This window comes from Pseudopodoces humilis, chromosome 1, assembly GCF_049639895.1.
Source record: "Pseudopodoces humilis isolate 2021_Gansu_Grassland_sample_001 chromosome 1, ASM4963989v1, whole genome shotgun sequence".
NCBI classification, from domain to species: Eukaryota; Metazoa; Chordata; class Aves; order Passeriformes; family Paridae; genus Pseudopodoces; species Pseudopodoces humilis.
The window spans coordinates 110,834,501-110,860,399 of NC_142200.1; the positions used below are offsets into that span (position 1 = coordinate 110,834,501).

A 25,899-nucleotide genomic window follows, 5' to 3' on the forward strand; every position below is an offset into this window, starting at 1 on the left:
GTTAGTCTGATTACAGACAGCGTTGAGACCTCAAGTTCCCTGGTGCCGCTTGGGTTCTCCAGACAGGTATTTCCATACCCACACTTGTTATTTTCTATTTACTTAAGCTGCAACATCCTGGTGCTTGTTATGCCATTTTCTCCTGGTATCCGGTATACTGCTTGATCCAGGAACATATGGTATAGTACTACCCAAGTGGGTGCCAGAAGTGTCAAAATGAAGGGTAGCACTTCACTACCTTTTTTTTTTTTTTTTTTTTTTTTTTTTGTCTGGGAAGGTGTTGGAAAGGATTGCTGTCAACCTGCAGACTGCTGTCTCCACAGTTAGCATGTTTTTGCATTTCCCCAGTGATCTTTCTTGGGCTTTCTTATGGTGTGTGCAGGCCCTGGTTTTTGAGGGGGTAAAAATAGGTATTAGGAAGACAATAATTTTAAAATATAGTTGAGGAAAGTTATTATTAGTTGGAAGAATTATTTGACCAAAATAATCAGTAGGTTTTCCTTACCCTGAATTTTTGTGAGTCAGTTCTTTTCCAGGTGGATCCTGTATCTTGTAATTATGACTTTTTTGTCACTAGATATATAATTTTATTTTGACAGTATTGGAAAGCATAATGTTGGCTGATGATAGCCTATTTTCATATCATCAGCAATCTTTATGGAAATTTTTCCTCCCATATAGGTCATTGCTAAGCACTCCAAAGTCAAGTACTGATTGCCAAAAAACCCTATTAGAAATAGATTCACTCAAATAACCTCATTTAGTTATATTTTGTGGCTAGCTGCATCTTTTATCTGTTTTTCAGTGCATTTAATGTGTAATTTTCTGTGGTTTGGGTGCTTGCCCAATGTTTTTGATGAAGAGGAGCTGGATGTACCAAGTATTGATGAACCTTAACCTTTTTTTGTCATTCACTATATGTGTGGTGTAACCTAATGGTTTTGTTGGTGGTATTTTTTTGTTAAAATGGCAGTTTGAAATTTGGAGTAGGAGTACTCCTCAAAATAAAAGACAGGGATACACTGAAATGTAGTACTAATTGCTTTATGCTTGGTGCTTGTTTGGGACCCTCCTGCAGCCTAAATGTGGTGGCTGTTTGGTATCAATTGGTTAGTCACTGCTGCAAGCATCAAACATTTGGTATTTTTGTTTGGTTGGTTTGGTTTTTGGTTATTTTTTAGCTGAAAGGTTTGCCTTCGACAACTTAAAGAGTAGTGTGGGTTTTGCCTCTACTTTCTTCACTTCTCTGTTTTTCTCCTGTTTATCTTACCAGCTTAGTGAGCTTTGTTTTATGATCATTGTGTTTGTGTATTGGAATTCATCCTATTTTTATTATGCAAGTACAAGGAAGGGGCAGTTTGGTAATGGAACAAGGGAGGAAAGAAAAGAGTAGAATGGCTGGAGAGTTTTAGAAAAGGGAATAAAGCATCTGGAGGATGGACTGATGAATGCAAAGCACATGTAGTGGCAGGACAAGAGGGAATAATTTCTCACGAAAAGAGAGTAGGTTTAGGTGAGATGTTGGGAAGAAATTCTTTACTGTGAGAGTGACAATGCACTGGCACAGGTTACCCAGGAAAGTCGTGGATGTCCCATCCCTGGAAGTGTTAAATGCCAAGTTGGATGGGGCTTTGAACAACCTGCTCTAGTGAGAGGTGTTCTGCTCATGGCAGGAGGGTTGGAACTGGATGATCTTAAAGGTCCCTTCCAACCCAAACCATTCTGTGATTCTGTGAAAGGGAAGAAGCAGGAGTGAGATACAGATGCTCAACTGAGGACAGCACAAGGGAATACCTTTACTTCTTAAAAAAAAAGGTCTGGAAGTTGTATAACATGGATTCAGAATGAAATCTTGAAAACCCAAGTTGAGAGAATTTGCTCTTATTTATACATTTTAATACTTCCATTAAGAACGGCACACAAGTAGTAGTGAGGAAAGTAGTATTTTTTAAATTGCAGAATGCATAGTGAAGGTTTTTCTGGTTTTGCTTTCTTCCCTTTGCCATCTTCTGTAGCAGAGCTAATTTCAGGCAAGTAGAGGACTGATGTGAATAGCAGCCAGAAGAAGCTACTGACAGTGTCCACCTGGATATTAATATTATTAATGTGCTAGACTTACCTTTGTCCTTTTAAACACATTATTGTTTATATGGGAATTCAAGCATCTGTAACCATGAAACTGTTTTCTTGTTCAAGTTTATAAGTATTGTTTCTTCATTTTAGATTAGAACCGTGATGATCTGAATTTTTGTAGAACAGTGTTTCTAGAAATACATATATGTACAAAGCAGCAGTCTAATGTGTAAACATCTTCAGAAATTATGGTTGCTCATAAATCTAAATACTCTTTCTTCAGAAGGATCAAGGCTAATGCTCTGCATATCTCACAACATGCTGATGAAACCACTCTCTTATGGATTCTGTGGACACTACACATATGTTTCCAAGAGATAATGTTGAGAAGATAGTTGGTAAAGATGGCTGCATATCAGCTGTCAGGATAAAGACTTAGAAACTTCTAAACTTTCTAAAGATAGAAACTTCTCGTTTCAGTCAATGAATTAATAGTCCTAAGAGTAAAGGCAAGGGAAACACTATTGGATTCTGAAGTATTGGCACAGAAAGTTGAAAAGTTCCAACTCTTCTGAGATGATGTAAGATCTGTTTTCTGCAAAGCTTTGTTTGAACAAGCTGGGTGCAGAAGAGCTGGAAGGAAACCAGCATGCTGATCTGGCAATCAAGATTCTTACTTCGTATATTGTATTTTCTCCCATATGATGTGTAAAGAAAATACTGCATTGGAAATGTTCATTCTTCCCAACTGGGAACTTTTTAGACTGGATAACAAGAAAAATTTCAAATGCTAGGAAGAACAAACAGAAGGGTGGATATAAAATTGAGAACTTCAGAAATTGCCAAAGACCTTAACTTGCCTTTTGCTTCTTTTTTTTTTTATTTCTGTGTGTTTCTCTATAAATAAGAAGTATATACATATACATAATTTGTGTGTAGTTCAAAAAAATGGCATTAGTATAACATAGGTGAGTTCTCAGCCCCTTGTATATGAGAGTGAAATAAATATTTCTTGTCCAACAGGTTTTGCCACTGAAATAATATTTTAAATGAAACTTACAGTTGGGAGAAATGCCAACATTCACGTGGTTCAAGTTTGAGAATATAGATGATAAATTGTCTGCATTTTGAAAGTGAAAATAACAGCTCCTATAACCACTGCAGTAAAAAAACACAGAACAAATTTAAAACCAGATGTTTTATTCCATCAACTTGCACAAAAATTATTGTTGAAATAGATGTGTTCAGAAGGTGTTTGCCTGCTAGAAAGTATCTGGCATTTCATGTATTCACTTAAAATATATCATAATACTTTGTGTCTAGAACAGCTATAGAGAATATTCCCTTGATCGTGTAAGAAGTACAGAGTGGAATGGAGGAATGAAGAATTGGCTTGGGGGCTGGTGTCTCCTGGCATCATGTATGTATCTTTTTCTCCTGGAAATGACCTTTAAAGTGTTTGTTTTCCTTTCACTGGTGGCAATCAGATTTTATTATTATGAGTTCCTTCCACATGAATTACGTGAGTAATGTGGAAAGCATAATGTTGTCCACAAGCCAAAAATAGCTAAATGAATGTGAGGCAGGTGTTAGAAAACCAGATTCTTGAATACAGAAGCTTTGTATAGGCATTGTAACTCTGACCTAGATTGAAGATAAGCACACTTCTGATAAAAGATGTTTCACTTTGTTTTGTTAGAAATGGTAAAGGAAAAAAACAAACATGCACCTATGAGCTTATGTCTTTGTCAGTATTGCAATGCATTACTCAATAAAAATAAAATACTTACTAAAATTGGTTTGTAGCACAACTGTTCTATTGTTTAAACTTTTAACACCATATTTCATGGTGATAGTGTCTTCTTAAAACACCCAAAGGTGTTTTTTTTTTTTAAATGTTTTTACTTTTCATCTGAAAACACCAGTTACTTCACAAAATTTGAAGCATCAGATGTGATGCTTAACATTCCTGAGGTTAGAGATGCTGGATCTCTAACTGACCACATCTTTCCTCATTAAATGATTGCTAGATCAAATATATATATATATATTTATATATATATATTTTTTCTTTGTTTGGTGTAACAGTGAGATCTACAAATGACTCTCATTGATTGATTACAAGATGGCTTCCAAATTGAAGCATTCATTTTTCAGTTTACAGGAAGTTTATTACTTCTTGAGGTCTTTTATTCCTTGATGTTTTTAGCTGCAGACTGGAAGGTAACAGTGAAGAGTTTCTGTCTCCTGGCAATGATTCTTGCTGAGGACGGGGCAATGCAAAACAAGGATGAACTCTGAAGGTCTGGCAAAGAAGTCAGTGAACTGTGATACAACCTCAGTAGAACTCTGCTGACTCAAGGCAGCTAATTGAAAATTTATGCAATAACATCCATTGAAGGGATGTGGTTATGCTTTGAACCTCATTGGATTGCATTACTGTAATGCAGTAGGGTCAGTATCTTTCTTTGACAGGTTCTTGTTCTTAAAAAGTTGACTTCAACAAAGTAGCTTCTGAATATTGAAAAGATGTCAACTTGAAATCTAATGGATCTAAAATCAAACAAAGAGTAGTCTTGAATACACTTGAAACTTTTTTGTCATTTTAAAATAATAAATGCTTACCAGTCCTTAACATGTACTGAGAAAAAAAAATCTTGCATATTATGACAATCTTTATTAATACAGTTACTTCCTTTTGTAGAAGATCAGTATGTAAAATACAGTTTTAAAAAAATTAATGGTGTAATCATGCTATACTTCCCTGTCCACCCCTCTGTTGCCAGTACCTCTGTTCTCTTTTGTTTTTTCAAGCTATTCTGAGCATCCTAAGGCATTTCTGTGATTCTGTATTCTGTTTGTAAAAACTACAGTTATAATTGATGCTGATGCAAGTCCTGTCCATTTAAGTCTATGCATACATTTAATATTTACCAGGTGTCATACAGTATATCTGCAATTGTTCCACACCCAGTAAGGAATGCAGTTTACTGTGCCAAGTAAAGTCATCATCAGGGAGGTAGTACAAGGGGTCTGGAGGCTGCTGATAAAATGTGTTGTTCATATTTTTCTTTTCTCTTCCTTCTTTTCTCTCTGGGAGGCCACTTTAATCCAAACATGCTGTTGAGGCTTATTTCAGAATTATCTCTTTTCCTCCCAAGTCCCAAATTGCACTGGTTAGGGGAAAGCTGATAATTTTCCCCAGAAGTGAAAGCTGGGGCACCTGATCTGGGAGTAGTTCTGTCTAGCTGGGACTTTGCTCTGGGATGAGAAAAACACAGCCAGAGACTGGAACTCCAGAAACTTCTAATTCCTTGCTTTTCTTCTGTCATTAAATAACTTGTAACAGGACTGCTAGTTTTCTCCCCAATCATTATGTTTTGATAGTAAAAACCTAGTGAAAATGTAATTATGCTGAGAAAAACACTGGTACTCTTATCCTTCTTTTCTAATTAAGATACTAATTTAGACTTGATAGTCATTACAAGCTGTGAGAACAGCCAGAATCTTAAGGCAGAGCTCTCAGATGTGAGCAGAGCTCACAAATGTGAGAAGGGGTTGCAGCGAGCAGTTGATAGCCTGTAGGTTGAGACAGCCACATTCAGCTGCTCTGTCCTTGCCAGGGGTTGAGGGGTTCAAACTGCTAGTTTGCTTCTGCAGCTTTCTGGTAATCCAGTGCTTTTCTAGCCTTTATGTCCTCGCATGCCCCGTGCTGCTTACGGCGTGTAGGCAGGTGATGCTCTGCTCAGGAGCATTCTGCTGCTGTGGTTTGTGCTGGCTGCCCACAGCATTGCATGGCCTGAGGTTCAGCTGTGCTGGGAGCTCACTGGTGAGAGCAATCAGCTGTACTGAGCTGATGATCCATAGCCTCTGGGCCCAGAGGTCGCAGGCATGGCACAGTTTGCTTCATTCAGTGGTTTAAATGCTGTTGGCCAAAGGAAATCCTGTGACAGATACTCTAATTTTGCTGTGCTGTGAACCAAAAGGCTGGCAGATTATTCAAATATATCTCAGGGCTTCCTGTAGCACAGTGTGCTCCTGTTTGTGAGGAGGAAGTATTGGAGGTGTCTCCCTTTTGTAGAGGGGTCAGATGACTGAAAACTGGTGGGAGGCTTGCTCCTTGGGCATGGGGTTTCTAGTGGGAATCCGCAAATTGAGGGATGAATTGCAGAAAATAGTTGGACCATCGAAGCAGTCTGGAGCAGCTTTCAACTGCCTGTTGCTTAGGTTCTTATCTTTTCTCAATGCTAGTTTTTAAATGGAAGATCTAAAGCTTTGAAGGAGAAAAGCTGAGCAGCTGCCAGCTGTAGTCTTGCTCTTTGAGCTGAACAAACAGGTTGGCAGTGGAATATTAAGCTTTTCTGCAGGATCAGGTAAATGATACGAGTCTGCCTGTCCGCCTTTCCATGTGCTAAGGATCTCTCTCTTTTCCATTTATTTGATCTTGCTTTTTGATGCTGTGGCAGCAGGTGTAGGGGGGAGTGGTGCTATAGGAGATGGACTGAGGAGAAGAAAATGTTTTGCAAGTAAGGAGATCAAATATGAAAATATTACAGGTGCTAAAAATTTGAGGTAGATGAACTATGACCTCAGGTTCCAGAGAGGAGGCTAATGACATGATGCTTTTTGTAGGTTTTATTCCCGTTGAGCTTAAAAATTGATTTTTCAAAAGTGGCACTTGAACAGATTGAGCACAAGAGGTGGAAATAGGTGTCTCAACTGAGGGAGCTGGAAAACTGAGTGGAACTGTCACTAGTAATAGAGAAAGCAGCTGGTATAGGCAAAAATATAGTGTGGTTTCTCACAGATATTTTTTACTTGAGATGGTGTCAGGACATCAGGAACAGATGTCTGAGAGACTGAAAATGCCTACTCTGAGCTCTCATGTTGAATTTTAACTTTCATTAAATAATTTCCTCAACTGAATATAATTACTAGAATGCTGAATTGCCTTCTTTTGAACAGAAAAATAATAGAATTATGAAATTAACTTGGTTCTGGAAATGTGAAAACTATTTCTGCTCTGGCAATTTATTTATTTTATTACCTCCATTTGTTCCGTGCTTGGTTTGTTGGTGGTATTGTCTTTTGTTAGGTACTTAGACTGCGGGATGGATCTCTTGTATTTAAGGAGTATTTTACACTTGTGGGTTGGTTTATTCCACTCCCCTATCATCTTCTTTCTGTACACATTTGCCAGCAGAAGGTTCAAAGGTTCACTTTAATTGTATAATGTTTATACTGCTGAAGGAAAAAACCGAAACTACCTTTTGTGTTTCCCCTTACAGGAAAAAAGTTCTGTTTCTCGAAATTCCTGCTATCATTTTTTTTCCTGAAATACTTCTTGTGCATTGTTATCTGCTCTTTCATTCTTCCAGAGACTGCCTAGTAGGCAAGCAGGCTACTGCAGTTCTAACAGCAAGCATGAAGTCTACTCTTAGAGGAGTCTAAGGATACACCACAATTATTGCTGGTGTTTTTGTCTGTTATTGAGAAGTTTCTTCTCCAACTAATTTTTAAAAATTTTTTATTTTTGTTTTTACTGTTCTTTTATCATGCTGTCTCCTTCTCAGTGCTCAAAATGAAATGAAAAGCAGAGAGGGATGCTTTGTCAAATGCTGCAGTGCAGGACCAGTGTGAGTACTGAGGAGTGTGGTGAAGGCAGGTAGTAGGGTACCTAAGAGCACTGCAGAGCAGGAGTGACCTTCAAATATCAAATCTGTTTGGAAAGAGACTTAACAGTTTGTGCTCCCTAAAGTGAATGAATAATACTGCTTTACAATGTTTTATTTTGAGAAATAGTAAGTTTTCTGAAATGGCTGTTAAAATAAAACACATTTCTCTGTAGTTCAGACTTTCAGTTGGGATATTTCTTTTTGGACTTTTCCCTACCCTCTGTTTTTTGGCTTGAGCATTTCTGATTGTAATCTGGATGTCTCAAATACAGTGAATGAGAGGAGTTATTTTTTGGGGGACAGAAGAAGTAGAAATAAATATGTTGTCTATTTGTGGTGTCAGGTAAGAGAAACTATCATCTAAGGAGCAGCATCTATTAACACTGATTACAAGCAGTTGATAACATTTAGTAAACTAAAAAAAGACTACAAATAAATGGACAAGTAAAGAAGTACTTAACACACAATTGATTTTTTAATCATAATTAGGGACAAGGAAAGAAGCTAAGTGGAAGAAGTCTTTAAACTACACTTGCAGGAAAGACATTGAAATAAATTCTAGGTCATTACTGGAAAGAAATTAGTGTGGTTGAGTAATTTTACTTCTGTTTTTTAAAGCTGTGGACTTCTAGTAACGGAAGGAGAACACTGGTTATATCTGCTAATTGAGTAAATGGTTAAGCTGTAACAACTTTCCTTCTTCCAAATCTCCCTGTAGCATTTCATTATTATGGCTGTAGAGTTTCATGAAGAAGTTTAAAATGTAGCCTAAGAGTTCAGGCACTAAAAGTAAGATTTGGGGTTTCAGCTGTTAATAGAACCATTACACTTCAAGTCTAATAGATATCTCACAACTTAATGTTACTTCCTGTCATGTGGAAAGAAGCCTGCTGTTTTTTATATATTTAATATTGGTTTTTACCTTTACCTAGAGGGGAGAGCACCAGCCTGACCTGAGAGACTAAAAATCTGAAGTTGAACTAGAAGCAGACTCTAAGAGATGTTTTATTTGTCTCATTAAGTAATTTCATTGTTCCATAGTTTTATCTTTTCCTGGCAGGTCATTCTGCTTTATGCCATTGATAAGCAGACACATTGTTGGCATATTTAAATAATTTGATTTTGCTATAATATTGTCATTATTGGACTAATTTCTTTAATACCCATGTACTAGTTTATTTCAAAAGGGAGGAATTTAAACTTTCATTTGAAGCTGTTGGTTCATAGCTATTCATAGCTCACAAGTTCATAGTTTTGGTTATGGCAAAGGAGTTATTTTTGTGTGGGAGGGTGGATTAGATCAGCAATTCTCAAATTGTTTTTAATAGTAGTTTGATTGTAACTATGGAAATGACAGCAGAAATTGTTAAGCTTTAAAAAAGTTACTAGTGAGTTTGATTTTTGTAGAGTAGGCTGATTGCTTTTGTATTAAGAATGACATCAAATTTTATTTGAAAGTAGTTACCTGCCAGCTGATCAGCCACTCTTCTCAGTCATTGAGTAAGATGCAACAGGGGATTTGACAGAAATACACGTCATGCAATGTAGGAGGCTCCTGAAGAAAGGGGTGTTGTCATTTTAAAATGTAAGCACAGCAGAAACTAATTTGGCAGGATTGCTGGTGCTGAGTGGTGCAAATTGTTCTTACTATAGTTTTTTTTTTTTTTTTTTGACTGTCTAAGATTCTTATTAGTAAAGTAGTTGTTGTTATTTTGGGCTGTTTTCTCCCAAGCTGTGTTTTCAGCATGGGAGAAAACAGTTGCACCTAATTGAGTAAGAGCTTACTTGCCAGGAATTTGGGGTAGTTGAAAATTGTTAATGGGGTAACAAGTGAGCTCCTCTGTGGTGTCAAGTCAGGACTGCTATGTACAATCACAAATTCATGTGACCTTGTTGTGGATGAGTACCTCACTCAAAAGAGAGAAGCAGCAATACATTTTACAGAGGCAGAATAATAAATTGACGGAATTAAATAAATTTGATGGAATTAAATAAAGGTTTAGCAATTGTCTAACAAGGTTCAATAAGCTTGATGGCAAGGTTCACCTTATTAATTACTGAATGGAAGAAATAAACACAGAAAAGTTGAAATAGAATCAAGCTAGAATGATTCAGATGTAGACCAGGGATGAGAAGAGAAAGGAGGGCCCTCATGTTAAGTCACAACGTTCAGAGGGGACCTCCTTGCTTTCTTAACTCGTTATGGATATATGTGGAGTTGGATTCAGTCTTAGTCTCAGACTTGGAGGAAAGTTGATCTGTAATGGAATTATCTGTACAATATCTATAATAATGTTAAGCAGCTATGTGGATTGGCAGTGTTTCATTAGAGATAACTCAGCATGCTGTCAGTCTGTCTCCCAGAATCTGTCACACGTAAGTGATCTCTCTGCTTTGTGTAAGCAAGGATCTCTTGGTCGAGTAAGGGATCTTAAACCTTGAGAGGCATCCCTTTTCAAGGGGAGAGACACCTGGCAGTTCAGCTGCAGTTCAGGGGGAGCTCCAGATGGATCCATCCTGATAGGAATACTTATGAAATAGTTGAAGAAGTGAACTTCTTTGTTGGCAGTTGGCTGCTTGGCAATAGTGTAAACCATATGGGTGTCTTCATTTGAGCTGTTATTTTGTTATGTACTTTGGTTACTTGCATTTTTGGGTTTTGAAACCACCTTTTGAAATATTTTTCCTGAGGTAATTTTACTCCCTTGTACCCGAGTCAAGAGCTTTCCAGCTCACAGGTTCTCCACAGGGCATGAGACCTGTGGCTTCTTAGTCAGCCTGTATTAAATTATGGCCTGGGGTCAAGTGTATCCACACAGACCTACAGCTGAAAATACTGACCATGCAGTGGTTTCCATGTGATGTTTTTAGTTGCAGAGGAATTCTTTTATTTTTTTCTTGCCATATGCATGACTCTGCAAAGTTTCCCTTCTACCCAAAGACTGACCGGGCTGTGTTATTCTGACTCCAGCTCTCATTCCTGGATGGGCTGTACTGGGATGTGTTGCTGCTACTGGGCAGTGATTGGGACAGAGGAGGGAAGGTGACAGAGCAAGAGCTCTGCGTGACATTAAATAGGGGAAGGCTAGTTCAGCTGAACTAGGTTTTTAAAGAGCAAGTCAGTAATTCTTCCTTGAGGAGGGAGAGAGAGAATTTACAACTGATTTCACTTGTTCTTTTTAAGGGCTGCTTTTTTCACTTTGCCCAATTATGTGATATAACACTTTTTGAGATTTTGTTTATTTTGCACCGTTGCTGTGGACTGTGGTATAAACATGTTTCAGCTTAAGTCAAGTGATTGGAGATTGGAGATATAAGTTGGACTCATGCCGTAAGTTTAACCTTCTTTTTCACCCTTTATTTAACTGATTAGAAAGGATATATATACTGAGAAATACCAAAGCTATTTCATATATTTTCTTCAGTAAAGTAGTTTTGAAATGGAATTGTTCATACAGAATGGAAGCAATGATAAGAGGATGTCTGTGCTGATTTCCTAAGTCTTCATCCACGGAGATTACATAAAATGTAAATAAGATTAAATAAAGTTTTTCAAAGGGTTTTAGTTTCCAGGGGTGTGTCATGTTCTTTAGAATTTCATATCAGTAATTTGAACAGAATTAAATATCTCTGAAATTGATGAGAAGTAGCAAAACCCCTCAGTTTTCACTAACTTAATAATTAGTCCAATGTACATATAATCTGGTGCAGGAGAGTGTTTTGCTCTGGAATGTGGTTGGAAGTGTAGATATTGAAGTGCTTTTTTAGATTAAAGTGTCAGATGATTCTTCAGACTTCTGTTTATTTAGTTTTAGGGAGATTTAATGAAAACCTTTTGGCACATCCCATTGCCAAACTGTTCCGCTTGTCTGCTCCTTCAACCCTCCACTTCATTTCCTCTCTAGATTGTCTCTTGCTTTTTGGCAGCAGAGTGGTTGTAGTAAAACTGATGTTCTGTCTCAATAAATCACGATGTGACTGTTCTGATTAATTTTCAGCAACATGTTTCTATTGAGAACTTTTAGGTTGGTGACATCTTTTTACTAAGACAGTTTATGAATCCTATCTAAACTTTTATGTTTCATGTTCAAAAATAAAAAATGAGGGAAGAGAGAAGTAATAGTGAAGATAGTTCAGTGATTTAGCTATTTAGTTCAATAATTACAATATACAAAATGATGCAGGTGTTAGAGTAGAATTTTTGATAGAGTTGCATGTCTTTCCTCTGAGGTTTTTACAGTGTGTCTTAAAGCAACCTTGGTTTCCAGTAAGCAGTAAAAATGAATTTGAATGAACTCCAATGGCCATTTTGCTTGCATTGACATTTACTCCTTTTTATTTATGTGCAGGTCAACTCCCTGAAGATTCCTGACTTACCTCTATGGGCTATTATTGTTGAATATGGGACTGTATTCACCCATGAGGAACATTAGGGTTTACCTACATAGATAATTTCTGTGGCATTTGATGTGGAGACACTGGTGCCAATTAGGGCCAGTTGGGCTGAGATAAGACTCCTTTTGTCTATGTAATTGGCTTAAGATATTACTTGAATGATACTCCTAATTTCTGTACTCTCATTGTTACATTGAGCAAAAAGCAGTACTTGAAAGTAGCTGAACTACTCTACAGCTACTCTAATTTAAGCTAGAGTAGTCTTGTAATTTGAGCTACTTCTATTTGCAGTCTTTGCTGTCTGTTTTGTGGTCTGATTACCTGAATAGTTTGCCTGATATTCATGCCTGGAGGTGTTAGGCCAACTCTTGGTTTGTCATCCAGTGCTTGTCTCCTTCTCAGCGTCAGTGTTTGTGCTGTTGTCTAGGGTCACTCCCTGTGCCTTTGTTGTTTGTTTCATTAATATTTCAGTCCCTGAAAGTATTTTATCTCCAGGTGAAATCCTAACTAACATCAGGTCTGGCATAAAAACTCGGGGTCATATTGGTTTTCTCATAGCTGAGTGCTTTTCTGTATATGATCTGTAATTCTTGGCAGCAAAAGAGAGCTCCAAAATCTACAGATGTCTGAAGGTGCTTCTCCTAGATGGGACATAATATTCAATAACAGTAGGGCTGGGTTAATTCTTACCAGTGAGGAATGCAAGTTGTTGGAGAAGAGAGGGGAAGAGTTGGGAGGTACAAGTCAGGGAAACATAAACCAACTTTACCTCTGTGAATAAGGGCTCAATTCATCACTGGTACACCAGTGTGAAAGTAAGAGGTGTGAAAAGCGAGGTTCACATATTTTTTATAGAATGTAGAAGTTTAATAAAAAGATAATTAGGAGATAAAAATAAAGTATACAGATACGGCCAGGTGTCTCTGCATTCAGCCAAGAGAGCACACTTTACTAACAAAGGATTGTCCCTTAAAAACAGACTCTTACGACATATTCATAAATTCTCATACACGATTCAAACATTCTTAAGTTTTGGATGTTTCTTTGTTTAGTTTTTGACTCACCCCCTTCTCAATAAGTCAACCTTCTTGGCTCCACTGAGTTTTATATTGCCTGATAACAGAAATGCAATAAATTCCTCCCCCAGAGCTCTGTCACTGCTGTCTTCATCTGGACAAGATAATCTAAGAATGGAGGGGGGTCTCTGACCATCTTTTTCAGTCTTTGGGTTATACAAACAAAAGTAGTTTTTGTTTTGATACTATGCCATAGCTCAACATATATGTATGTTATACTACTATTTCTAAGTTATATCAATAACAGAAATAGAAGGAACTATATTAATATAACAAAGTTTTCTAATCTTATACATATAACATTTATTTTAATATTTAATTTAATATTAATTAAATATTAATATTTTAAATATTTATTTATTTAACTAAATAAAATTATTTATTTAATATTTAATATATTTAATATATTAATATTGTTGTGAAAAGCCAACAATATAATATGTATCTATAACAGAGGGAAGTGGTAATAAAGCTTAGGATGCAGCCAGTGGAAGATAGTGTGTATTAGACACAGGGTGTGTGACTCTGTGAGGGTTTACTGCTTCCTTCATACATTTTACGACCTTCTAGCAATGTAGGTCAGAGGGCAAACTCTAGTTGCTGAGGTGAAGGAGAGGGTTGTGGGGATATTTCAACTGAATGTAAGTTTTTTGTTCAACAGCCTTTTTCAGGGGTGTTTGTGTTTGGGATTGCCAAAATCTAGTAGATGCAAATTGTCGAGAATTTGGATTACAGATGATAGTATTTTGAGATAAAACTGTGATTTAGATCTGGCTGACTCACTCTAATTTAGTGGGGTGTGATTTTCTTTAAAATGTGTTGCATGGTAATGCTGATACAAAACCAGCAATTCCAGGCTCTGAGACTGTGTGGTGTGGGAGCATTATGTTAGGTGACTGAATTTGCTGTGAGTCTCTTATTATGTTCCATGAGAACCAGGCTGTCAAATGAATATATTTGATTCATTTGTGGATGTTGTAATAGCAAGTAGCAGAAAGACCAAGCAAAGGTCACATCTTCTCTAGTTAATCCATGAAGTCCTCCTGCAGGATGTGACAAGTAGCAGAAAGAAATCTCCATAAAATAACTGCCCTTGGTCAAATCTCACTTCATTATTGATTTATCTTCATATGTTACCATCTTGGAAGTGTGTTCTGTGTGTGTGCACATCTCTACTTAAAGGAGAGGCTTTTGAAAGAATAATACATGGTAGTGTCAGTCATTGTTGGACTTACTAGTGCTCTGAGCAGCTGCCTTCCCAGTGGCTGCCTGCAGTGCTGCCTTCTTTTTGATTACTTTCCTTCAGATTTGGTATTTAGTTTGTTGCAGAGTTGTATTTTTTGGTATGTTAGGCCAACGTCTAAGCTGTTTATTTAATTCTATATTTTTTATAAGTATTTTGTGAAAGATGAATGGATGCTAGGCACCTGGTAATTTTTGATGTGAAGTGTGCTTGCCAAACCTGTCAGGTCTTTTGAAACGTATTACAGAAAGTGTCAAGCAAAAAAGTGACGTGTTTTCAGAAGGCTGAATATTTCTGTATTGCTTTCAATTTTGGTGGGGTTTTGTGTTACAGAAAAGAATAGGCAGTACAATTCCTGGCATAGCTGGTGTAATTTTGGGAGATATTTAAAGCTGTGTGATAATGCAGCTGTTTGCTCAGCAGCAGTTTTGATAACTGCTAATGTGAGTAGAGGGATTTACAAATATTAGTGTGTAAAAGCTTTCAGAAGCTAGGTATGATTGATTGTCTCATCACATAAATATATGTTTTATTTATTTTGGGGAAGAAACACAGATTTTTTCCAGTTTTGAGTGTGTGTCCCCCTCCCCGCCATATTTAGATTTGGGAGTTTTTTTCTGTGTTTTGGCTTTTGGATTTTCTTGGTAGGTGATTTGTTATGAAAATGAAAACAAATTAGTTTTTGTCATTTGCTTACTGACTCTCACCAAGTTTGGTAATCAATTCTTCTAACAGTTCTTTCTCTGAATATTCTTAAGGTACTTTGCAACTAGAATATTCCTTGACTAACTTAATGCGTTCTACTTCTTCGCATCTTCTTGAGGATGACTAGGTGAAAGCTAAACATCTGAGTGTAAAGCTCACTTTAGCTAGATTTAGGGATAACAAAAGAAAGAGAAGCACTTGATTTCTGATAGCTACCTTGTTTATTGGTGGGATTTTTATTGCTAGTTGGGACAGAACAATATTGCACATAGACTTGGAGCAGGGAATCAGTTGTCCATACAGACTGCAAAGTAGCTGTCTGTAATTTTACTTTCTCAAAGGAGCAAGGCCTTGCTTCTGGATAAAAGTGGAAAGGTGGGACTGGGAGAAGATGAACCAGTCAGCTTCCTTCTTTTTATTATCCAGATGATTGCAAACAACTCCTGTGGACTTGCTTCGGTGAGAATTAATTTGCCTACTAAGCCTTGTCACGCAGAGCATTGCCTTCGCCTCTGATGGGGGATGAGGTTGGTGTGTGTACAACTAGTTTTCTCATATGTGTTTCCTTGATCTTGCTTTGTAATCTCATAGAACTGTGTCTTTCATTACATGCAGTTCATTAGAAGTGACAGGTAAGTACTCGGTTCTTGTGTTGTTTTAGTTCTTCGTTGCTTTTCTTACAAAGAAAAGCATATTTTCCTGCCTGGAAGCATTGTTTTTAATCTGTGACCTGATCGAGCTGGGTAATAACATTTCCAGAATTAAAATTACAGCAGCTGGTTTATTCCCCCAGTTATGTCCCTTTTCTCTTGACCTGCAGTACAAAAATTTGAGTCTGCTTAATTGCTAAGTAGTAATGAATTCAGAACAAGGAAGAGGAAGATGTCAAGGATTACTAAATGGCACAAAGTAGCATTGGGTAGCCAGCCAGTGTGATGGGCTGTAGGTGCTGTTAGTGGTGTCAAACTCAACTGTGTACTTTTTGTTTGTTTGCCCCTAAATCAGCATGGCCATGTTGTACTAAAGCATAGATTAGTATGATGAATGTTCTTCTCCACAATTCTCTGTAAATTCAAAGCCTGATGGATACAAATGGATACGTTATTTTTAGGCCTATTCTTCCTCCCTCTTTCCTAAAAAGCAGCCCCTAAGCAGTTTTTAATGTTTGTCCTTACTGTAGTCTCTCTTCCATAAAATCTGGGCAACATATGCACTCGTCACTGCAGAGGAGTTCAGACAGTTGAAAATAATTGTCATTGTAAGCAGAGGTTGATAACCTGATGGGCTGGTCAGTAGGAATTGTTTCTTTGCTGGGAAAGAAGTGACACTCTGGTTTGTAAAGAGGGCTTGGTGGGACTTGACAAGACAGGAAAGGAGATTTCTCTTAATATTTTATTTGTGTGAGAATTCTGCGGATGTTAAAATCATGAAGGGCCTGATCAGCAAAAACAAGATGTTCATCTATTAGCTGTGGATGCTTCCTCTGTTCCTTAACCGCATTTTAGATGCAGAGCACATCTAAAAATATCCAGCAAATTGTAGTTCATCTTGACTGCATTCCAGTAATGCTGAAAAATTAGTGTTCTAAAAATCCAGTTTTCATACAGGGATGCTCAAAGTCAGTAAAGCTTTTAATGAATTCTGTGGTTCTTAATGCTTTCTTATGTTAGAAAATGATAAATTGAGAGCCTCAGTGCAGAAAGGATGGTAGAGTTACTGAAATGTGAGCATGTTCTCCTGATCATCATTCTTTAAATGACAACTTTGGAGATAATTTTTAATAATAAAGTCCTTGGCTGTCGAATGTGTGCGTGCTATGCTTTATCTTTGTTGGCTTGAATAATTCCATTAATTTTATGGATCAAGGTAAAAAGGGAAAAAAAGAAGCAGTTGTATAAATGTGGTGTTCAGGATGTCCTAATAAGATAGTTTCCTAAAAATGAAATATTTCTATGTGACGTCTCATTCAGTTCCTGGAGCCATAAATTTTGCTTTTCTTTGACACAGTAATTTACTTTCTATCCTACAGTTCTCACCTAGTTTAAAACTACTCCTAAAAAAAAAAAATAAAAAAGGAAGAAAATTACAGACTAGTTTGATTCCTTATTCTTGAAAATCTTCTCTTAGAGGGTTGTGGAACCAGTGAAGAATATCTGCTGGCAGTGACTGGGGGGAGATTGGAATGGAGCAAAAGGAAAATGTGTTTGGAGACTCAAAAGTGTTGAGAAAAGTGGTTGAAGAAGGTAGTGAAATTCTTCTGCTGTGAACTGCTTCTGTTCTTTAGTTAATTTGGTGCTGAAGTATAGAGTAGAGCATTGTATTTGTCACATTGTATGGAATGATGAATTCAGCAGTCTGAGAAGGGAAAATACATGAATTGTTACAATTCCAATGTGATAGGGAAGGTGATGCTGCCTATCAGGGTTTTAAATCTGAGTGAATACTGTTCTGCTTCAAATAAATGTATTTTATATAATTAATTTGCATTTTTATGGGTAAAGCAGAATAAAAAGCAGATCATGAAGTATGTATTGTGAGACTGGCTTAGGAGAAAAGATGTCTGTAGAAGACCTAAAGTGGTGTTTCAAGAAGAAAAGTTCCTCTGTTCATCAGTGAGTTAAGTAACTGGGGAAAAAAGTCTCCAAAAAGGTGGAACAGAGCTAGCCTGCTGTAGAAACAACCCAGCATCCCTCTCCATCCAGAAGTACTTGCTGTGTTAGGTCACAATATAATGAAAACAATTTTATTGTTTGGAAATTATGGAAAATCGGAAGATTTTTGTCTTTAGTAAGAAGGATGTCTGTGCTAGTGTGCAGTATTCGGACATACATACCAATTTTAATCCTAAAGTCTAGGATTAGACAGAGTCCAACTATGAAGCATGGACTCCAGTGTAGGCTATCAATCCAAGGACATAATTAATACAATGCTGCTTTCAAAAAGAGTTGAGGTTGTTCTAGAAGATGGAGAGAGAAATAGAAGATTTTATTGGGACTATAATTGTCCAGTTGCAAATGTCTATTAAAAACCTCTGTCACGTTTCGGATTCAAACTGGAAGCTAACAAAATCTGGTCCAGAAAACTGACTTAAGTGGGAAAGAAGGGTGTGAGGAGTACTCAAATTGCTAGGAATGCATTACACAATGGAAAGATTTAGCAATCCTACATTGAAAATTTCTTGGGATTACGGAGTAGTGAAAACATGGGTTCAGATGGTTGGTTCTGAGATGTGTTCAGAATTAGGGAAGAAAAGGAGAAACTTGCTTTGAGGTGTTTTTCTGTTGGGAGCATAATTTTGGGTTGCAGGTTTGTATCCAAGTGACAGCTTCAAGGAGCAGTGCATCGTGTTATGATGTGTAATTGAGTGATGAAATACATAGAAATGTGTAAAGTATTAATTTTCACTGGAGAATATGAAAATAATTATTTTGACTGGAAATGGGAAAATTAAAATTCTTAGATCCAGTGAGGTGAGTAAATTACATGGGATGTGATTGTATCATGCTTCTGATACTTAGGTGTGGCTTTAACATTTTTTTTTTAAAAAAAATCTTTATTGCCTTAAATCTGTTACACTGGTGAAATGTCAGTTTTTCTTATGGAAGAGCTGTTTAGCTGCTGTTCTTTGTTGACAGGCCCTAGTGGTAGAGCACTTTCATCTCCTGCTATACTACCAGAATTTTATGACTCTTTAAAGCATAGTCATTGCTTTTTTTTTAAAGTCTTCTCGAACAAGGACCTAATAATAAATTATTATAATATTATATAATTATATGAACAAGTTATAATTATTACTCTAATAAGAGCTCATATTAGTAGAAGCAAACCCAATTGAAATACTTCATTAGTAGTGTTTGACCCTTTCCTTCTAAGAATTCAGAAGGCAAGATGTTACATTTCCTAGCATAACATGCACGTTCTGCCTGACATTTTAAATTTTTTTTTTAAATGGCTATGAATGAACGAGTGAATAGATGAAGGACATGGTGAAACAGAAGTGTTTAATTAAGATAGTTGTAGAATTTATGACCTAGGATTTATGCAGAGAGGGCATTAATTTTGAAATGTGAGAAGTAAAAGAATTAAACTACTGTCAGGCCATATAGACAAACTCCTGGGTGACTTAAAAGGTATCAGTTCTGGTAGTGTCAGACTTCAGCTTTGCAGAGTGTGGTGAATGTTTTTGCTTGTAATTGTTGTGAGTTGGTAATGGCTCTGCATTCAGTTGGAATGGCAGAGGGGGAGTATCCTGATGGATCTCAGGGAAGCTGGGCCAGAGGATCAGGAAGCTTTTAGTGTCTGAATGGATTTGTATCTGAAGTGAGAAATCCATTGGCTTTTCTTTTGTGAAGTAGCCTGGATTCCCTTGCCTGTAATTTTGCGTGTCTATTTTGGACTGTGCTTAAGCAGTTAAAACTGTTTAAAATATGCTTAAGTGGTGATTTTCTACCTTACCTTTAGATAGACTCTTTTAAAGACTATTAATTAAAAAAAAAAAATGTTATTCTGGTTTTGGAATAACAGAAAAATTCAGCTGTCTTTTGGAAGTGCCTTTCAGTAACAGTTATTACACAGTTTCTTTATAGCACTAATTTTTTGTATGAGAAGTATGATGTAACTGGGCTCTGCTACCTTCTGCCTGACTGTTCTCTAAACAGTATGTTTGTTTTCATCACTGGTATCTGAGATTTAATTACAGAAATATGATGTCATGGGTGAATGTGAGCAAGGCCAGGAGAGAAATGGATGAGTATGAGGTGGCAAGATTAATCAGCTGTAGAGAGGTTAGTGCTGTTATTTCCCTGCTAGGCAGAACAAATGACTTTTTGAAGTTAAAAGAGATCTCTGTCCTTTTGATTCAGTTGCACAGCGCTTCTAAAATGGGACACGTACACTTTTCTTCTGTCCTGCTTTATATGTGTAATGCTTTTCCATCCTCAGTTAATGAAAGACTCTGGTCTCCATTTCTTCTGTGTTTTTGTGATGGTCTGAACTGGGTCATCATTTGGTCTGTGATGCGAGAAAATGTTTTTGAAAGCTGCTCCTGTTTTTCCTATCTCTTTGTGTTCCTCCCTCCTCCACCTCCTTTGTATGAAGCCTTGCACTGCTTGATTTGACATTTAATTCCTTATTCCTTCTCCCAGCTTTTTCTATCCTTTTAGCAGTTTTCAAAGTGTGTTATCTCTCTGCTTCTTTTGTGAGGCTGTGGTTGTCTGTGCAGTTTATTTTTGTCTTTTTCTGTGATACTACTGTGTGAAAGGTGAAGAGGGGAGTTGCACATCAAACCATAACCTTTGAAAAGGAAATGCTTGATTCTGTGTGATGTGAAGAGTGTCATGGCCAAGACGCTTGTGAAAAGTTCCTGGTCCTTTTGGGACAAGAAAGAAGGCAGAATACTTAAGGGTGATGCGAGGGCTTGTGAGAAATAGTTACCTTTTTTCTTTCCTAAAATTACTGCTTTATTTCTGCTGGAAACATTGCTTGCTTTTACAGGCTTCTAAGACATCATCACAAAAAGCCTAAGGTACAAGGTACAGTGATGATGTTCTGTTTTTCTGAGACTACGTAAAATAGGTTGTGGTTGGCTAGAAATGCAGTTAACACTACTGCTGTAGCAGTGATAACGAGGATGCGGAAGGATGCAACCTCTGTTTGGGAATTTGCAGAAGTTGCTGTTGTCTGATGTCATTATGCTGCTAAAGGTATATTCTATACTCGAATGGCTGATTTCCTTCCCTGGGGTAGCTTTAAGCCAATGCAAAGCCCATTTTTGTGGAGCTTACAGTCATTTTGGGAGTGCTTTGCTGGTCTAGCATGCAGAAGTTTCTGAGCTGAAGCGCTCAGTGTTTATGTAACTTAATAGATTCTGTTCTAATAGAGGAACTTTTTCCCCCAAATCCTTTGTTCTCAACAGGAGAAGAAAAGACTTTTTCTTGCTTCTCTTTTTTCTTTCCTTTTTTTTCTCCTCTAGCTGTTGTTCCTCCTTTTGTTAATTGTAGAGCTGTACTTTAGTAACCACAGCAGTGATTTCCAAGGTAGTAATCAATTAAAAATGGCTAAATAACAAAGACTGAAATAAATTATTTGTACCTGAACAATAAAAGGACAATGAAATTATAATGAGGATGGCACAGGCTCGGAATGAACATCACTGCATGTAAAGTCTAGACTTGTCTGCTGAGCTCAGAGATGATGGGGAGAAGCATTAGCTCTAGGGCCAAGCTACTGTGTAGTTTTCTCAGGGACATGGCATCACTTTTGTCTAGTGCTCTGCTTTTTCCCTTGAGTATGTAACAGATATTCCCAGAATATCTGGAAAAATGAGAATGAGCAAAATTAAAACTGACTTTTGAAAGAAATGTTTTCCAGTTCTGCTGTTTTTCCCTGCAGTTAAGCGCTTTGTTTTCTCCTACTAAGCAACCTGAAGAGAAAAAATGCTTTTTAAGAGGAAGAGTAGTATTTTAAAATCATTTAGAAGTCAAACACAACAGGAAGGTTATGAACTGGTACAATACAAGTCAGTAAGGTAAAATGCAGTTTTGGCAGTTTCCTTTTAGGACATCCTTATTTTTAACACTACTGTTGAAAATGTGGTAGCCATTCCTCTAGTCCTTGTTTTGGAGATAACCTGTCAAGAGAAGGTGATGTGCTACCTGATTGCAAAAGGGAGGTTTCCATTTGTTTCTTGAGGAAAAGGATGCAGAAGTACTTGTGGGAGGTTGAGTCAGGGCACAAGTGAAGGGTGTAGTGATGTACTCTTTGGGACAGGGTTGTTAATCTGTAACAATTGAAAGAGCATTTGATCTTTGCTCTGATGTGAAGGCAGTGGCCATAGAGAGATAAGCATAACTGCAGCAAAGGAAGGTGTGCCAAACAAAACGTCTGAAACTCTGTACATCTTAGGCAGTAACTGCCTGCATCATGTCCAGGCTTATTTAGCATGAATAAAGAGAGGAGCAGACCACAACCAATAACTGCAGACTGTGAGGAGAATCCTGGAAATGTTCTGTGATGGGAAAGGTTAGAGATGTTCTACATATGGGGACATTGTGAAAGAGCTAAGACAAAATGTGGTAACTTGAGCAAATTTAGGATATATGAAGCTACAGAAGTCTGAATAATCAGTTTCTGAAATATTGTACGCAAATTCATATGACCTGTGGTAATCTTGTCATAGAGAAAGTCACAAATAGTCACAAATAGTTTTTATTAAAAATGCCCATGTTAGTGGATTACCCAGATTGTTAGGGCTGTTTTTTTAGAAGCAGCTAAGGGCGGGTAACCTGTGTTTGTGTGATCTTTGCTCTAGTCTTTTGAGGGTTGTAGTGGACTGACCTTCATGTGAGCCAGGAGGTTGCTGTCTGTTCCTTCTTGGTCAAGGGTTACTGTTAAATAATTGTTGTTTGTATAGAAGATACAGAGGGAAATGGAATTTAGGATCTGTGCTGTTGTGAAGGATGGGTTTATTTGTGGAAAAAATAAATGTTTTCAACTCTTGAGGCTGACACACCAACTTTAAAATACCTTCACTTTCTTTTAGAGCACTTGGGCAACCTAGTCAGTTTTTTGTTTGTCTGATCTTTCAGTGTTGGTTTATTGTGAAATGGCTTGTGTTATGAATAAAGGAATCGATTGCCTACCCCTGAAAAACCAAACCAAATAACAATGCCTTATAAAGTTGTAATAACAAAAATTACTTTAACCATAATCTTGATTTAAAATCAATCTGTGCTCTTTGTTGGGTAAATGTATGAAAACTTCTGTGGATATACTATATGCTTGTAATTTCTTTCAACAGGTACTTTGTGTTGGACTTTGAGACGGGAATTCTGCAGTATTTCATGAATGAACAAACTAAAAACCAGAGCCCAAAGCCACGAGGAGCCTTGTCTTTAGCTGGAGCTATAATATCACCTAGTGATGAAGTGCCACACATGTTAGTGGTCTACTCTGCTAATGGAGAGATGTACAAGTTAAGAGGTACAGTGTTGTTCACAGTGTCAGCTGAATTATTGTTCTCTGCCACTCCCACTTCTGCATCTCTTCTCTCACATCTCATTTCTCTTACTTCCCTGTGCTGTCAGAAAGTAGTAGGTATACAGCTCTGTTATTACATAGTATGTTTTAATACAGGGTGGAGGAGTAATCTGGAGTTAAGTACATGTGACTTTTTACAATGTATAGACTTTCTGGGCTGGAAGATACCTCAAGGTGGCTTCTGTAATCTGTTACTGTGGCATTTTGATTGAATGCTGCATCTTATTTGCTTCCAAATGAGCAAAAAGCTGCTTTCATTGCTGTCATAAAACAGCATGACATTTGTTTTCTAGCACTTTTCTTCCTTGCCACCATCCTGTAGATAATGTGCAGTAATGAATCTGATGATGGGTCAGAGAAGGGAAAAATGCCAGTGAGAGGTTGCTAAGATATTATGTTATTATCGGTCTTGGAGTAATTGAATGCACCTCTAATGTAAAATTTTCCCTTCCCTTGTTCCCAAGTGTAAGATAGACAATATAGGGTTATATAGGAGTTACTTTGGAATATTTACAAAAAAGGAATTGAAAGTGTTCTGATTTTAAGGTGTTTTCAGTATGGTTGATTGGGCATGATGCTTCCATATCAAACTAATTTATAAAAAATAAATTGTTTTAAAAAAACGCATAATTCAGTGTAACAGAAGTATTCTTAGTTTTATTCTGATCAGTTTATCAGTTGTCCAACAAGACTGAGCATGCAGGAGTCCCCTGTGGTATAGTGTGTTGCTCTTTCATATACAGAACTGAATTCAGAAACAACCAGGGAGAATTTCTGTAAAAATGCTTTGAAAGTTGCACAGCTAGAAATCATGAACACTTGTTGTTTCATTATGCTTTTCCAATCACTTGAAATTATCAAATGCTTATAATATGCTCATTTTAATTGAATGATGTCTATGAATTTGATTAAAATCAGTAAACAATTTTTATTCTGAGTCAATAACCATTAAGGTACTCAATAGCAGAGGAAGTAACAGAAAATATTTACTGAAATTATCAGCTCTCTATTGCAATTCTTAATGAGGATTCCTGTAGTAGTTGTTTTAGAAAAAAAAAACAGCCTCTCTCCTAAACAGACTTACTATATTACACAGGAGCCATCTGAGAGCAGACAAACTCTTCAATAATTTTTACAGCTGGTTTTTAAAGATGTGTGTGGGAAATTGTGACTTTTATTCCTGTGTCTTTAATTTGCATGTGAATGACATGGTTTTAGAGAGAGATTTGGTTGAACTCTGTTAGAAGCACTTAAGTATCTGGGGAACTGGTAGCTTGTCTGGTAGCTGATTGACAACCTGAGTGTAGAGCTTTTATGGGTTTAAATACTGTGGTGTGGCCCTTGTCCTTCACAAACTTAGACGAGTAAAACAAAAGTGGATGAAAAATTTAGAACAAAAATATCTTCTTGAGGTAGGTAGTTCTGCTTTTGCTGACATGTGGAGGAGAAAACTATGAAGAAGACTCACAAGCTTATTTCTTCCAAAGGGTCTCTTAAGTACAGGGTTAGATGTGTTGCACTGAAAAACTTAAGTGTTCTTATGTAGCATAAATTAGGATTTATACTGCATCCTAATAAATAATTAACCTTTCCCCCTCTGCCCTGTCACCTCTTGTTCAAAATAAGTATTGATTTATGTGTGATCACCTGCATTTTCTTGTTTCTGTTCTAGCTGCTGATGCAAAGGAGAAACAATACTGGATAACTCAGCTTCGATCCTGTGCCAAACATCATAAGGAAAGTGATTCTAAGGTAAATAATTGAGAGTGAGAAGTAACTATTATGTTTTAAGTGGAGTAGGTGGAGAACAGCATAGATGTTTGTGGATGATTGGCTGCTGTAATTAGTGGGTTGATGTTTAGAGGGTTTTGAGTAAAAGCAGCAAATTGTCATTTGTCAGTAACTGCAGCAGGCTTAAGTCAGTTTGGGTGATCTTAATAAACATTTTCCTGTTTATAATAATTTAGCGAAGTGCATGGTAAATAGAGTGGCTGAATCAACCGTTTATTAATAAATACAATGTGATGTCCCGATTAGTATTTAAAAGTATTAACTAATGTAGTTTTATTTAATTTTATACAATTTCATGACTTTTATAATAGGAAGCTTCAGATGTTAGCAGCAGTCATTCTTCATCATCTTTACTAAAATGGAGAGAGCTCATCATATGAAAATTTGTGTTACTTACATCTCTTTGGAACTAGTGGTCCACAATTTTTGTCCTCAAACAGCTAAATATTTTGGGCAGGTAAAAAGACTAACTGTATAGATTTGAAATATAGCAAAATGATGGGTTGAGGCTCTCTCTGACTTCCAAGTGGAAATGGCATGAATTGTGGTACAAATAAAACCCTTTTTGAAGGAGAATTAAGTAGCTTGAGTATTTTGGTACTTTTAAAATTCTTGTGCATTGGAATTCAGTGTGGTTTTTTTATATGGATGTGTCCCAGTACTACTCAGAAGGGTGCAACTCTACTTGATCAGGGTAGTCTTACAGTTGCTGTTGATTTGCAGCTCCTGTGCCAGATAGTGATGCCATCTTTTTATACTCAATTCCATCAAGGACTTATTCCTCAGTATGTTTTCTGGTCACTTCTTAAATGCATTTAAATGTTTAGCATCTATAATTTAACTGTGATGAGGTGGTAAAACTGCTGTTCAGTATATATGATATCAGAGACTTGTGTAATGGCAT

At 37.0% G+C, this 25,899-nt stretch overlaps 1 protein-coding gene across 1 annotated transcript in view; it reads left to right on the forward strand.

Annotated features, from left to right (window-relative positions):
• The window catches only part of OSBPL10 (oxysterol binding protein like 10), a 112,884-nt gene that overhangs the window by 7,964 nt on the left and 79,021 nt on the right, over positions 1–25,899 (forward strand). Inside the window, exons 2-3 of the mRNA XM_014248530.2 lie at positions 22,966–23,147; positions 24,877–24,956. Of these exons, the coding sequence (XP_014104005.2) occupies positions 22,966–23,147; positions 24,877–24,956 (262 nt within the window). The remainder of the gene's footprint in view (positions 1–22,965; positions 23,148–24,876; positions 24,957–25,899) is intronic.